The sequence below is a fragment of the Geotrypetes seraphini genome, chromosome 8 (assembly GCF_902459505.1).
Source record: "Geotrypetes seraphini chromosome 8, aGeoSer1.1, whole genome shotgun sequence".
In the NCBI taxonomy this organism is placed as follows: domain Eukaryota; kingdom Metazoa; phylum Chordata; class Amphibia; order Gymnophiona; family Dermophiidae; genus Geotrypetes; species Geotrypetes seraphini.
The window spans coordinates 181,613,880-181,630,289 of record NC_047091.1 but is presented as its reverse complement, the minus strand read 5'-3'; the positions used below and the strand labels follow the sequence as shown (position 1 = coordinate 181,630,289).

Below are 16,410 nucleotides of genomic sequence, written 5' to 3'. Positions count from 1 at the left end.
AGGCAACTATCGGCAGGAGCACTCCGGCAATATGGGCAGTTACGGACAAGACGGTGGAAGCTTTTCGGGACCATCAGAAAATCGCATCATGGGTAGTGGTTCAGATAATCGTGGCAGGGGGCGTGGACTCCTTGATCGTGGAAACATGAGCAGAGGTGGGCGGGGAGGACGCGGTGGCATGGGGTAAGAGCAAAACTTTATTTTTCTCACTTGTTTCAACCTCAGGTTTTTAAGTGTAAAGAGGGCTGGAAGACCAGATGTTTCTAAGGCATTGTCTTTCTTAAAATTGTCCTTTTTTGCCCATTATGGGGATGTCCTGTTTGCAGACGTTTAAAACCTCTATCTTTGTATACCCAGTCTTTGGAGGGGGAGAGGTGTGGTTCCAGCTTGATATTTTGCAGAAATCTTCTTCCAGCCCTCTTCATGATTTTACAGGTGTCCTGAGTTTGGCCAGGGTTGGAGCACACAATCTTTCTTAATTGCAGGTGTTAACTTTTTTGGTCATATATTGGTACTGCAGAGATGTAGATGTGGTTGAGTGAGTCTTCTCTCCAGCCTCTGGAAAACAGCTGAATTGTCTGGAGAAGCTGGTTCAGAAGTCATGGACTCTGAAAGTGCAGTGGCACCTAGCTGCTGTGCCCTTTCAAGGTGGTGGGTTTATGCGTACATCCTGAGAGATTGTCTTTTAACTCTTCTGCTCTTACCCCACCCTGAGGGCTGTATTGCTCTCTGCTGAATCTATAGGAAGACTAAATCAGTTATACCACTTCAACCAGTGGCAGGATCTGGTTTAGCAAGCATTTATTTGATTTATTAGAAAATAACCCTTTTTTTTTTTTTCTTACCATTACTTTTATAGTAGGGAAAGAATGGCATTAACAAAAGTAGTTTGAAATGATTGGAAAAGGTTTGTTTTGTGTGTTCCATCCTGTGATTCACTTAAGTGCTCTATGCAGTAGGAGTAGTCAATTAAAATACCTTGGGATTTTTTGGGGGTGGGGAAAATGAAGTAGTCAAACATAAACCATTACAGTATTTTTAAAGATTGTATCTAAAATTAGCAAGGAAATTAAACCAGCATTTTGGTTATAAATGAAACTTGTCACTGCATAGTTCCTGATCTAGTGAATCAGTCCGATGGTGAAATCTTTATTTGGAGAAATGGCTGCATCTTATCTGTATTGAAATTCATTTTCATGCAGATTCTTTAATTTGGCAAAGATGCTCACTCCATATATGTGGATTTTGTAAAGGTTTCACCATGTTGGCTTGTGTTAAAGTAGATGGCATCTTCTGAAATGCCTGTCACCACACCAAAAATATATTAGCATTTTTCAGCACGGGATACATTCTTTCTTTTCTCAAGTTAAATCTTATTTGTCATCCAGTACAAATATTAATTTCAGGCTTTATTGTACAGTGCTGAGTGTCTGGTAGCGCAATAGAATTAATAAGTAGTAGTAGTAGGCTTCACTAGTTAGTTTTTTGCATGCTTCTACTAGCTTGCGTACACAGTACCCCCCCCCCCCCCCAAAAAAAAAAAAAAAACCCAACCCAAACAAACCATATTTAAGTGTTAGAAATATAGTTCTCAGGATGACATAAGCAGTCGTCCATTGTATGAATGTTGAAAATTGTTTTTCAAAATTAGATTGCATTTGTTTTGAAATGTAGTTAGTTTAAGCAGTCTTTTATAACCACTTTTATGTGGAATAATTTTGGAATCGGTAAACACGGGGTTTTTTTCTTGTTGATCATTTACTAAATGCAGTCCCTTGCTCCTTCCCTAATTATGTGGTTTTGGATGTATTTTTTTTCCCAATAATATGATCCTTAATGAAACAGTGTATGCTCCATAATGCAGGCGGAGTTTTGTTTTGGATTTTTTCCTTAAACTCTCTTTGGGGTCCTGGCCAATAGATCAAGGTTTGAAAAGGGAGGGGTTGCCTTTCATTGTGTGGTGTGGTGACAGCCTTTCAGAATCTCATACAGGTAAGTAAGACAATGTCATTCATAAAATATGCCAGTTTTCAGTGATTTGGATATTTTGCTATTTTCATTGGTTGTTCAACATGGAAACCCTTTTTTTAACATGCTTTGTCGCATTTATATGCTACAGGTTACAAAGTGAGAGCCTTGTATACACTTCAATACTTATAAAGTGCGCATACTCAGTACTCAGCCGGCAGCATAATGAAAAATGGGACTAGACACGGTGTCCATATGGAGAGGAAAAATTTATACATAGAAAGTCTTTAAAACACAATAACTGTATCACTGTATAAATGAAATCATTGTGTAAAATTGGAAGAATGCTTTAATTGTTTGGTAATGAAACAAGGTATACATTTATTTATAATTGTGTAAAATTAAAAAAGTGTAAATTTTGTATAAAACAAATTTCATATTTGGTGTGTGATTAGAGGTGAAAGCTGCATGTCACAGCTTAAAATTGTATATAAACCTCCAAAAATGGTGAGGTATTAAAGGTGCAATATTTGAGACCTTCTCTTTACCCTGACAAAGCCTTGGCAAAGGCAGTTTCCTACCTTGTCTTTCAGCTTAAGCTGCTTTATTCAGTTAGACTCAAAGCTTTTGTGAACTTTTTTTTTTCTTCTAAATTTGTAAGCCTGGCATGGTTGAAGCAGTGATGCTTCACACTGCCATGTTTGACATACTTTTGTAATTTTCCCTTTCCCTTAGTTTGCACAAATGACAGTCTAAAGTTGCACTTGCATCCTGTTAGCCTTGGTCTTCATACTGTTATGCTGCCACCCCCAACTTTAGACAGCAACATGTGCTGGAAGTCCACTGATTTAACAAAAAATGCTTTTGCAAGTAGTCCCATAGTTCTGGCTCGGGATGTATGTGCACCTTTATGAACATTTAAGGGGAAGATGGAGCCCTGCTTGTGTATGTATAGATGCACACTTTTTAGACTAAGCTGGTCATATTTGAAATGTTTGTTGTAGCCAAGTATTGCACTGTTAATATCTGCAGAAGGTTTAAAGGGTCTGACAAAACATGGCGTATATAAAAGCCGACAAGAAAAGGTTGTGTAAAGGAAATTGAGCAAGCTGCCCCTGAAGAAAATCATTGACGAGAAAAGATGCATTGTTTGGAGATGTGTAAGCCAGTGCTGCTCTGTCCCATGAGCCCTCAGAGGCTCTAAGCGGTTACTGGCTCTTTAAAGGGAAAGGCCTTCATTTCTTCACGTTTATCCCCCCAGCAGCGCTGGAGAGCGAGGTGGCTTCAATAAGCCTGGTGGTAAGTTTTTGAGTATTAAATGGGTAGTGTAAAAACAATTCTGTCACTTTATAGAAAGAGAAAATCTTTTATTTTTGACTAGCTTGACAAGTACAAAAAATGAGTAGTGGGTCCTGCCGGCATTATAGGGGTGTATGGTTAACCTTTGGTTACAGAAAAAAGGGCACCTTGATGCATCAGTGTTATTTCTATAATTTTGATGGGGGAAATATAAGTAAAACTTAAAACCCACAGCTTATAAAGCATTATCAGATGGCACTGTAGAGCCATTTTAAAGAGTAATTGCTGGTCAGTAATGGTTTGGAAATTTAAGATCTAGCAAATTTCCCCCAATAAAGTAAAAGGTGTTAAGCCCTTGTTGCTGCTGGTTTACTGCAGCTCAGGTCATTGAGTTTTAACAGCAAACACCATCTAATGGTGGTTGTAAGTAGATAAATTTTAATGATTTTGTGAATTTGCAGCCCACACAAAATATATACATATACTAACAGTGTCTTCTATGATTTTCCCGGCTCACAGGACTCCTGGATGATATACCAGACATGGATCTTGGTAAGTTTCACTTAAAGGTCATTTATTTATTTATATGCTGAATAGTTTTGATCTTTGCATCCTTTTTTTAAACCATGCATCCTTATGAAAAAGGAATGTGGCGTGGTTTGATCAATTTGGAGTCTTCTGTTTATGTATTGGAGCACTAGGGGTGTTTAAACCATATAACAGGAAATACCTTATCGTTCACTGAATATCTATTACAGAATTAATCTAGTTGTCCTAAGGTTTCAGAATGGTCATGATAGTTTTCTTTTGAATTTAGGAGCCAGCTTCTGAGATTTTTGTAGTCTCCTCCCCTCCTCTTTTTACCAGGGACCACCAAAGCTCCTAAGCCGCAGAGATTCTTACCACATCTTAATAAATCAGGCTCTTAAATCTGTAGAGGCCAATAGCCTATTCTGCTGTCAGCCCCATACTAGTCACTGATACCTACATATGAGGGGAATGGGAATTCTATCTTTATTTCCAGTGCAATAGGTGTCATTCTAGACACGTGGGTTGTCTTCCTGTGGCCTTGAACCATCTGCAGAAAGAATCCACTTTGGATTTTTTTTTTCCTTTATCCCCCCTTTACTTCATTGGGAGCTGTACTGCCACCTATGGTTTTTCCCTTCCACACATGAGCCTGAACGAGTGTTTCTGTTCCCATTAGCCCACTCGCAGCTCTCCTTAGGTTTAAGCTATGTGGTACAAAAACTCTGCAAGCCTCGTGAAACTTACGGCAGACATTCTTGCACTGTGCCTTTCTTGGTCACAGCATGCAACGCTAAGATTTAATTTAGGCAGCTTGGTGACATGTCAAGTCCCACATTAAACCTGTTAGTGCTCAGTTTGCAGACATCAGTTATTGAAGCTGAATCTTACAATTAGGGTTGGGATAAACATGTTGGGATTTCCTCTTTAAAAAAAAAGTTACCTGGCCCTATACCCATACAAACATTGTGTCTCCTTCCCCAAGCTAGTGGCCATGCCTGGAGGACCTATGCATATGTGCAGACATCATCGTGATGTTGCACGTATGAGTGTGAAGAGAACAGATCTCCCAAAACCCCAAGAAATGGAACTAGATACGGGGGAGAGACAATCTGTAGAGTGGTTATTCTGCTGACACTCAGAAAACTGAGTAAGATAGTTTCGAATGTTTAAAATTAAGAGAGCCCTCAGTTACACAGCCTCCCTCCGGGAGCCCCCAGAAGTAATGGCTGTCACTGGCTTACACCCAAACATCCCCGGGCTCTCTGTGGAATTTTTAGTGATAAATAACACACAAAAAAAGTGCTGAAGGTGAAAAACTTAATCAAAAACACTCTACAGATAAGATTGTTTCTACCCCTTATCCAAGGGGCTCGAACATAAAGTTCAAACGTCCAAATCCAACTGTGCAAAAGCCAACTGGAAGTACTTAGCTTCTCTGTGGATAACGCAGCCAGCAGATAACCAGTTCGTCCTACGGGACTCCGTTTCGGGGGTGAACACCCCCTTCTTCAGGAACGGCTGAGCTGAGCTGTAGCCCCCAAATCGTCAGGCTACAACAGTTTGGCAGAGCAGAAAATGGCCAGTGTTTTTGCATCTCCCATTTTTGGGTTTTGTTACTATTCTGCACGTATGAGTGTGACATGTCAATGCATGGGCAGAGGCCCTCCAGACATGGCCTCGAACTTGGGGCCTTCCAAAACCCAAACAAACTGCCAGGTTTTGGAAATTCCACTGGGCACCCGGACAGTCCTCTTTAAAAAAAAAAAAAAAAGGTCATGTCAGGGTCACCAGATGTTTGAGGAAACCCAACCTTTGACATTTACTGGTATAAAAGCTATATTTTAGTGTGATAGGCACATCATACTTGAAACGTATGGGTTGTATAACTCTGAAAGATCTGACGTAAAGAGCCTCATTTACATTTTTCTGCTCCGCCTCGCCTCACTCTAGGCTGTCTTCCAGTTCCTTAGATTTACTCTATACATGAGATAGTAGGAGCCCATCTGTTCTGCTCATATTTATTTTTCTTTAGTTTAATGGGCTTTTTGGTGCTGCAGAGTATCCCATTTTCGGGATTCCTTAGGCTGCAAGAGAACACACACTGTGGGCAGTAGTCTATAGCCAAGAAGCATCCTGTTTTGGTAGGGCACCTGCTTGGTCATCCAGCACTACCAGTTCAGCAGCTCAGGGACCGTACCCTTGGGAGCAAGGCTCGATCCAGGCTTTGTCCACAGAGAGCTTGAGCGCAGGTTGCATGTCCCTGTGGTGGTTTTACACCAATTACAGATGCTGACTGGGTTTCATCTTCCCAACTGCATGCCGAGTTCCAGCAGAGGTCTGAGGTCTCATTCCAGCTGTTGGGACTGAGGAACAGTCTGAAGAAACAAGCTGTCCGGATTTATAGGCTTGTCTGAGGCAGAAATTCTCTGGCTGCAGTTACAGCCCCAGCATGGCACAATGAGTTTAGACTGCTACAGTCTGAGAGAAATCAAGGGGATCTCAAAGTGATTGATAAAGGTTTCTGGGGCTAAGGACCAGGGTTCCCAGACATTTTTTTGATCTCTTAGCTTTCACAGGACATTTTTGGCACTAAAATCCCTGACACAGCAACCATCTTGGATTTCCTGATTTTGAAATAAAAGCCTTTGTGCACCTCAAAACACCTTGATTTGGCTCAGTCAATCTAGATGGATTCCTCAGGCCAAGATACCCAGGATTCATGCTAGATTTGTGCTTAATGGCGGGCTGAGGACCATCCATGTCCCAAGTGCCGTGCGAGGGGTGGGAGCCATTGGCTTAGCTGCCTGTAGTCTCTTTGGTGATATGGGGTCCCAAATGGCTAGATATCCAGGTCAGACATCTTGGCTGGACCTAGGAGGTGGTGAAAGTGCATCCTCAGCAAAGCATAACCACACATCTGCTGTTAGACCCCCAAAAGTAGATCACAGGAGCATCTACAAGAGTCCTCCAGGGCATCCTGTTCCATTCTTTGCTCTAGAATTCTAGTATAATGTATGAAGTCTACTTGAATTACAGTGATCGCAGTAACTCATCAGGGGTCACAATATTGGTAGTGCCAGGGATTCCCCCTCAGAGCACAATTTCCCCATAGTAGAGCCTTTCACAAGATATGGGGGTACAGTCAGAAGAGGTCAGGGATGAAGTGGTTTCTGAAGCTATATCTTTACTTTCCCAGTCTGGGTCCTCAATACTTCAACATTCTGCATTTTGCCTGGAGGGGCCAGGTTCTAGGTGGCAGTCCTGGATCTCAAAGAGGACCTGATTGTGCGCAGGCTGTTTAAGCCCTCTGCACATTTGGAGATAATTGTCATGTCTCTCAAAGAATTAAAGATAGATCCTCAGACCTCTTCCAAAACTCAGACCATATGCTTTCCCTCCCATCCATACGTTACCAATATGCTAACAGACCATTGGGAAGTCCCAGAGGGGCACTTTTGGGTGGCTAAGGCCAAGACAACACTTTACCTGATGGATGCTGAGTTTCCAAAGGTAGATTCCCTGGTGGCGCAGGTTACCAAGCATACCTCTCTCCCTAATGAAAGGAGAGTGGTATTAAAAGATGGGCAGGACCACTCGCTGGACTTTGTCATTAAGAGACAGTTTGAGGCCACGGCTTTGGGGTTGTAAGCGACAGCAGCAGCATCGTATGTGCTTACCATTCGAGGTTAAGGCATGCTCCAGAAATGGTGAATGCAGATCCCCTGTTATATCAGGAGTAGATTATGTATCAGAAAAGTTGTGTTTTAATAACACTTGCCTGCATTCAAAAATAACTTGGTGTAATATTCAGGGCAAAGTACACTATATCAATACATTCTACAGTTTATCTTAATTGTCAAATGAGAATCAGCTCTGCTGAAAAAAATCCTTGAAACTATATCAAACTATAGTAAACTTGATAATTTGATATAGTTTCAAGGATCTTTTCAGCTGAGTTAATTCTCATTTGACAATTAAGATAAACTGTGGAATGTATTAATAATGAGTAATTATGTGACGGATGCTCAGGACCCTAAATAGATTGTACAGTGCAAGTTCTTTGCTTATGCTATTTCCACCCATATAATGCTTTGCATCAGACAGTGGGTGGGCGATTCATCCTTGAGGATATTCTTCCATTTTTTAAACATTAGATCATGTCACTAACTGGCTGACAATGCTCTGAGCAAATTGTATTTTAAAGGTCAATTGCTCTTTGGTACAGAAGAACATAAGAATTGCCATCTCCGGATCAGACCCTGGGTCCATCAAGTCTGGTGATCCGCACACGCGAAGGCCCCGCCAGGTGTACCCTGGCATAGTTTTAGTCCCCATATCACTGTGTGCTTCCTAGAACGGTGGATTCTGCAATTACTTCCTCTGGGAGAGCATTCCAGGTGTCCACCACTCACTGCGGGAAACAGAACTTCCTGATATTTGTCCTGGACCTGTCCCCCCTCAGCTTCAGTCTGTCCTCTTGTCCGTGTCACATTGGACATTGTAAATAACTGCTTTCCTTGCTCCATTTTGTCGAATCCTTTCAGTATTTTGAAAGTCTCGATCAGATCCCCTCATCTCCTCTTCTCAAGGGAGAACAACCCCAGTCTCCTAAGCCGTACCTCGTAGTCCAGGTTCTCCATACCTTTCACTAGCTTCGTTGTTCGTCTCTGCATCCTCTCTAGCAGTTTTATATTCTTTAGGTATGGGTCTTGAAGATCTAATGGCCTGCGTGCAGGATCGTAAACCAAAGTCTTTACTAGACAGCAGGCCAAAGGCCTCTAGGGGGTCAAGTCAAGGTAATTTTTGTGGCTCTAGGAAAGGGGTGCCCACAATTTTTGGGCTTGCAAGCTACTTTTAAAATGACCAAGTCAAAATGATCTACCAACAATAAAAGTTTAAAAAACATAAAGCACACTGTATGCAGAGAAAATGTTAATCATCATTTATATTCCGGGGTTTTTTCAAAGAGGTCAAAGCAGATGACTTTATGCAATGTCACCTCGGTAACAAAATAGACAAATATAGCCCCTCCCTTTTTACTAAACCACATTAGCGGTTTTTAGCACAGGGAGCTGTGCTGAATGCCTCGCGCTGCTCTTGACGCTCATAGGTTCCCTGTACTAAAAACTGCTATTGCAGTTTAGTAAAAGGGGCCATAGTGCAAAATATAGACTGCAGATATAAATTCTCAAAACAGACACATTTTGATCACTAAATTGAAAATAAAATCATTTTTCCTACCTTTGGTGATTTCATGAGTCTCTGGTTGCACTTTCTTCTTCTGCCTGTGCATCCAATATTTCTTCCCTTCTTTCAGCCTCCTGTATGCTTCCTCTCCTCCAGACCTCATTCCCTCCCCCAACTTTTTCTTCTTCTCTCCCTGCCCCTCCCCTTTCTTTCTCCCTGCCCCCTTCTTTCTTTCTGTTTCCCTTCATTCTTTCTCTCCCCATGCCCCCTTTCTTTCTGTCTTTCTCTCCCCGTGCCCCCTTTCTTTCTGTCTTTCTCTCCCCGTGCCCCCTTTCTTTCTGTCTTTCTCTCCCCATGCCCCCTTTCTTTTTTCTCCCTGCCCTCCCTCAAGCCGCTGCTGCCATCGGAGAGCAGGCCCTCAAGCTGCCCGCCGCCGAGTTGTGAGCTGTCTCTGCTTCCCGACGCGGTAAATAGAAGCGTTGGGCCAACCAACCTTCTACCAGACGTCAATTCTGACTTCTGAGAGGAAGTTCCGGACCAGCCAGGCAGTGATTTGGCAGGCTCGGAACTTCCTCTCTGATGTCAGAATTGGTGGAGGGGAGGAAGCAGGTTGGCCCGGCGCTTCTTTTACTGCATTGGGAAAGCAAATATCCATGGAGAAGCAGGTAGAATGCAAAGGCAACGCAAGTATCACGGAGCTCAGGATGGGCTCAGCGATCAACTCTCATAGCCTTAACGATCGACCTTTTGGGCACTCCTGTTCTAAGTGCTTTCGCCAGTTCTTGGGAGGAAATTCAGTCTATATATCTATTCAAGGCTTGTGACAGATTTTAGGGTGCCATGTGTCCCCAGTCATCAGGATCTGCTCCACAGTGGCCCCCAAATAGTAGTTATGTCAGGTCAGGAGCTATACCTCCAAGTATAGGAGGAAGGTTGTCAACTTATTGGGAGGTATGGGCAAGGATCACCTCAGATTTCTAGGTACTGGAAATTATCCAGGAGGGGACAAGCTTGAGATATTTGTCCCCTTTTGAACCTATTTGTGCATTCTCCAGCGAGAAATCCAGAGAAAGCGGTCATCAGAGTCCTAGCAACAGTAAAGAAGCTATTAGATCTGACAGCCATAGAAGTCGTTCCGAATAAAGAATCGGGCTTAGGCAGATACTCCATGTACTTTATCATGCCCAAAAAACTTGGAGGAATGGAGGCCGATTCTGGACTTCATCAATCAAGGCTGCCCTCAAGTACTGCTCTTCCATATAGAAAAGGTAAGGTCGGTCATTGCCTTGGTGGTGCCCGAGCAATTTCTTGCCTCTCTGGATTTGGATTTGACAGAGGCTTAACTGCATATCCCCCATTTTTCAAGATCACAGGAATTTCTTGAGGTTCCATATTCTGAAGCAGCACTTTCAATTCTTGGCCATGGAGACATGATAGAAACCTTCAAGATCATGAAGGGCATAGAAAAAATAGACAGGGACAGATTTTTCAAATTAAGGGGATCAATAAGTACAAGGGGGCACTCAGAGAAATTGAAAGGGGAGAGGTTTAGAACAAACGCCAGGAAGTTCTTATTCACACAGAGGGTGGTGGATACATGGAACGTGCTACCAGAGGATGTGATAAACAGGAGCACGCTATAGGGGTTCAAAGAAGCTTTGGATAGGTACTTGGAAGACAAAGGGATTGAGGGGTACAGATAAGAGTAAAGGTAGATTATAGGGATGGGATTAGAGGTAAGTTACAAAATTAATCAGGGACCACTGTTCAGGCACTAGGCCTGATAGGCCGCTGCGGGAGCGGACCGCTGAGCAAGATGGACCTCTGGTCTGACTCAGCGGGGGCAACTTCTTATGTTCTTATGGCCGTTCTGTTTGGACTGGCCACGGCGTTGCAAACCTTTACCAAGGTGATGGTCATATTAGCAGCACACCTCCACAAGAAGGAGATTCAGGTGCATCCTTACCTGGATGATTCTGATCTGAGTTCAATCCAAATCCCAAGAAAGAACAGCAGTGGAGCATGTGATCCAGTTTCTGCAGAGTTTGGACTGTTATAAACGTCCAAAAATCACCTGTTGCCAAGACAGTTTCTGGGCATTCATTTCAATATGAAGGAAAATGGATTTTCTCCCAGAAGCCTGCAGAGAAGCTGACACGCCAGATCAGGGAATTTCGGGACAGTCCACCAACAGCTTGGCATTATTTGCACGTGCTAGGGTCCATGGTAGCAACTCTAGGCATAGTTCCTTGGGCGAGAGCACGTTTATTTAAAAATTTATAGTCCGCATATCCAGCAATTCTATTTGGATAACATCATTTGCGACCTCCCACATATGGGTGCATTGCAGATGCCTCCACCCTGGACAGCAGAAGCGCATTGCAGTCTGAACTGGTGGCTGAAGCCACAATCAAGGGGAGTGCCGCTTCATATCGCCACATGGGTGATTTTGACTTGATTCCAGCCTATACAGTTGGGGAACTCATTGCGAGAAGCATCCAGTGCAGGGACGTTGGAACCCCTCGCAGAGGAAATGGTCGATAACCGGTTGGAACTGAGCCATCTGCCTGTTGCTACTGGCACTCAGAAGCGCTCTACAGGACAAAGCGGTATGACTTTTCTTAGGCTACTGCCATTACATTGTCTGTCAATCAGCAGAGAGATACCAAGAGTGTTCCTCTATGCTTGGAGACCAACTATTGCTTCATTAGGTGGAGATTCATCTGTTGGCTCTCTTGGCAGCACATTTAGCAAGAGTGGACAATGTGCAGATGGATTTTTCTCAGCCAGCAGACTATAGACCTCAGAGAATTGGTTGGAGGTATTGGACAGCATTGTGAGTTGTGGGCACCTGATGTTCGATCTGATGGTGATAATGATGAACAAGAAAACGGCTCTTTTCTCCAGCCAAAGATACGAGTCAGTAAGTGCCAACTTGGACACCCTAGTACAACTGAGACCAAAGGCAGGACTTATGTAAGTGTTTCCTCCGTGGCCCATGATAGGCAGAGTTCTGTTGAGAATGTTGTCGCACCAGAGGTTGGTGGTGGTAGTTGCACTGAACTGGCTGAGGCATCAGTGGTATTACCAGACCTGGTGCGTCTAAAGAGGGACCAGGGTCTGACTACCTTGCTATCTGGGGATAGTCCCACAAGGCCCAATCTCCCTGGAGGATCAGAACACTTTGGTATTACGGCATGGCTCTGAGTGTGCAGCCTTAATGTGCAATGCTATTCGGAAGTGGTTATTGCCACTCTCCTTAGGTTCAAAGAGAAGACAACATTGGCTGCCTATGCAAAGGCCTGAAAGTGTTTTCAGAGCTGGTGTGCAGAGAAGAGTGAGGACACGGTCACAGCTCTGAATTCTTTGGTTCTAGCATTCCTTCAAGAGGAGCTTTTAAAAGGCCTGGCGGTTGGCTCCCTCAAAGTATAGATAGCAGGTCTTTTTCATGTTTCATACCACCCAGATATGTCCAGATTTTTGGAGCCACCACAGGTCAGAGCAATCTATAAGTTGGCTAGGCAACTGTTTGCCTAGCCAACTTGTAGATTGCTCTGACTTGTGGTGGCTTTTTCAATTGTAGTCCGATTCCTGAAGAAGGGGCCGTTGGCCCTGAAACAGTGCCTGGTAGGAACTGTGTGGACCAAGGATTGCTTTTCAAGAACTACATTACGGCGAATCCTGTAACCGTATGAGCTCCCTTGAATATGACTTCCATACATCAAGCTAAGTACTTGGAGCTCAAATCACATTGATTCTGTGACTTGTTTATGCCCTGGATCTGCGGGTTTTGGCATTAAAACAGGGGTTCTACAAGCCTTGTGAAATTATTGAACTTTGTGTGTGATCATTAACACTTTATGGCACCTTTTGTTGCACTATGCACACGTGAGCGCTCCTGTAATGGTGTGCGGCTAGTGAACTGAAAGTTGCCAGCTTATTTGGAAGCAATAGCCCTGCTTGCGTAGCAGTGCGTGGAGCTTACAATCTCACACTGAGGCTGCTGACTTTCACTGATTCATTAAACGAAAAAACTTTGTTTATCACAAGGCTTTTGGGACCTCAGGCAAGCACTACTTTTTGACTATCGATCCAGGGCAAGCAGTAGCTTCTCCCATGTCTGTCTCAACAGCAGTTTATGGGCTTTCCTTCAGAAACTTGTCCAAACCTTTTTTAAAACCAGCTACATTAACTACATTCTCTGGCAACACATTCCAGTGCTTAACTAGGTCTTCAAACTTTAATAGCAACCAGAAGTACAATTCAAATTAATGAGTCAATCAGTCATAAAAATATCTGACAAGTCATGGGACTTGACACGTAACGTGTTTCGGTTGAAACGCCTGCATCAGGAGTCCATACATATCCTGATAAAAACAAACCAATTATGAAACGCAATACTCAAGGTGAGGTCGCACCATTGAGTAATACATTCTTAGTCTTGTTTACTATCCCTTTTCTAATAACTCCTAGTATCTTGTCTGCTTTCTTGGATTCCACCACACATTAGTCGTAAGGTTTCAGCATATTGTCTCCAGAGCTCTAACCCACAGTGGTAACTACTCCCATCTCTTGCCTGGTACTCAGATTGTAACAGTTTCCCCATGGAAAGGCAAGGGGTGTCACATATTGGGTTATATCCTGCTTAATACTATTATTGCCATCAGTCCCACATGTTCAAGAATGATGTGCTTGTCGCACCGAAAGAGAAGATTATGTATTTAATTTGATAATCTTTCTAGTAGATAGACACATCTTGCTTGATGCCCTCCCTGTTAAATGTTTTATTAGCTTACTTCCTGTCTCAGACACGTCGGTATTAACAGGTATTTTGTTTCTTTCCTCTGTCTTACAAGGTCAAGGACAGGGGAGTTCATGTCTTTGAAGAGACCATGGGGGGTATCTTTCAGAACTCCAACACTTTGATACAAACTGAGGAGTTGGACAGCCCAGAGTGAGGGGAAATAGAGCAGAAAAATGTAGATGAGGCTCTTTACACCAAATCTTGCAATCAGAGGTACAGAACTCGCGTGTTTAATAATGATGTTTCTATGTACTAGGAAGATTATCAAGGTAAGTACCTAATCTTCCATTGACAGGTTTTTTTCATGGTGATCTTTTCAGTCATAGGTGGACACTGTGCTGCCAAAATTGTGTAAGATAGTATGATGATGTTCCATGCAGCTGTGCTTGAAGGATGTTTGGGGGGTGGGCTTAATGTGCTGATATTTATTTTCAAACATAAAACAGCAACAAATATACCATACAATGCAAGATACAGCCACTCAGCAACAGCATTTGCAGAAGAACTAGTCATCAGAAATTTTTGTTATATTATACCCCAACAACCCACCCCCCTCACCAGAAAGAGGATACATTCCAAAGCTAAACTTCTAAGCGCTAAAAGGAAAGAACATAAGAAGTTGCCTCTGCTGGATCAGACCAGGGGTCCATCGCACCCAACAGTCCGCTCCCGCGGCGGCCCATCAGGTCCATGACCTGTAAGTAATCCTTTGCCTAAAACCCTTTAATCCCCATTTTTCTTCTATCTATACCCTTTCATGGCCCTATCTCTACCTCTATATCCCTCAATCCCCGTATCCTTCAGGAACTTGTCCAATCCCTCTTTGAACCCCCTTAATGTACTCTGTCCTGTACTCAAAAGATGTATGAATCAGTTGGAAATGTAAAGAATGCCACCCCCCCAAAAAAAATTCCCTATGAGACCACCTTGAAATAACTATGTAAGCCTAATCCAACATAGCCATATCTGCCAATCCCACTCCCAGCAAGAACAGTATATTAACAACACCCAACCAACCATCTCCCATCAAGGTCCCTCCCTTCCTATAGCTCCAGTTTATTCAGCAGAAAAGTGTTACCCCTTGGGTTCAAGCTTCTGATATAGGAATCCTAGATCTTCAAGAAGTGTTTGACCTTTTTGAGATCCCCTCGCATCTGTAGCCTCCCAGCATGCCAGTTAATGGAGATCAGTTCGCTGTCGCCAGTAAGAAGGGGGCTCTGGAGATGTCAAACTCTTAAGGATTCCTTTCCAGACTAAGAGGCTCAGTTTATGACACAATTGTCCCTGCCTCCCCTGTCATATGTTTAGAAGCCCCAGGAAGGTCTAATACCAGTTGCTTCGTTCAAGTTGCTTATTCCCAGGCTCTCTCACATACTGCAAGATGTCCAGTACTCCTGCATATGTCTACACCATCAAAACATATGCTGCAGTGTTCCCCAAAATATTTATGCCCAGGCTATCTCTCACATACTGCATGATCTCTGTCCAGTACCCCTGTATATGTCTACACCACCAACCGCAGTGTTCCCCAAAATATTTATGCCCAGGCTATCTCGCCACAGTGATGTAACTGTTGTTGGAACAAACAATACAGCACCCTAAAATAACACTCCTCAGCAGATTTCTTCGGCCAAATGAGTGAACTCTCAACTCCAGTCTTACACCACATCTCCCTTTAGGGAGGACTCCTCAGATATGTTTACTTCTCCACACAACCACAAGTTGCCTCAATTCTGCTCCAGACAATATTCTCCTCCTTGTCTGGAAGCGGATGCGTTTCCGCTGGATTGGTCACACAAGTTCTATATGCTTTTCTACCAATCCCTCTCATTCTGAAGGTTTTGGTAAATCTCAAACACTCAGCCATTGACACACTGCAGCACCAATGGTATTGGCTTCTGAGCCAACAATACTGGGGCAGGTCTTCAGGGAGCAACTGCAGGATTTCCTGCAAAGGGAGCTCTGCGATATTCTCAAGCTGCGTTACACATTGCTGCTTACATCGACTCCCGAAGTACTGATCCAGCCTGAGCATAGCACGTCAGGGCCACACAGTATTACTGCCACTTCTGCATCAGATCATCGATTCATCAACATCGAGGTTCTTCATCGAAACATCAACATTCCCCTTCAATGCATTGATGTTCTAGGTCGAAACATCAACACACATCTTCATCCTCATCAGATCAGTACCACAGACGTCGGATGAGCTTTCCTCAAATTCTAACCTCCAGACAGCACTTCTCTCCTACAGTGTCAAGAACATCTCCTGGACTGCCTCCTGTTGATTATTATGTTTCCCACCACAATACTGACATGGACCAGGAACAACATTTTGCTATTGGAGTTCTGTCACCTGTACCTTGTCAAGGGCCACATGCTAACTAAATCTGAAAAGTTTTTGTCTGTCACATCCTGTTTTATGTTTAAATGATTTTTATTATTCCAGCAGTAAGAAGCAAATACAAACAGTAGTACCATTCAGGAAATAACATTTTCAACAATATAATCAGTTCTCCTCCCATCCCCCCCTCCCCTCCCCAAGAATCCATGGCCAGTCCAACAGCTGAGAGTGGGAATAAAATCTTAAAGATTCAAAAGTCTACTGCAAGCACGCGGTG

The 16,410-nt window shown here is 43.2% G+C and overlaps 1 protein-coding gene across 2 annotated transcripts in view; it reads left to right on the top strand.

Annotated features, from left to right (window-relative positions):
• Positions 1-16,410, top strand: part of EWSR1 (EWS RNA binding protein 1) — a 217,481-nt gene that overhangs the window by 139,931 nt on the left and 61,140 nt on the right. Inside the window, exons 8-10 of one of the 2 annotated variants that reach the window (XM_033956837.1) lie at positions 3-183; positions 3,233-3,267; positions 3,787-3,819. In XM_033956837.1, coding sequence (XP_033812728.1) covers positions 3-183; positions 3,233-3,267; positions 3,787-3,819 — 249 coding nt within the window. Of the gene's footprint in view, positions 1-2; positions 184-3,229; positions 3,268-3,786; positions 3,820-16,410 lie in introns of both variants that reach the window. The other variant, XM_033956836.1, reaches the window with a different exon arrangement.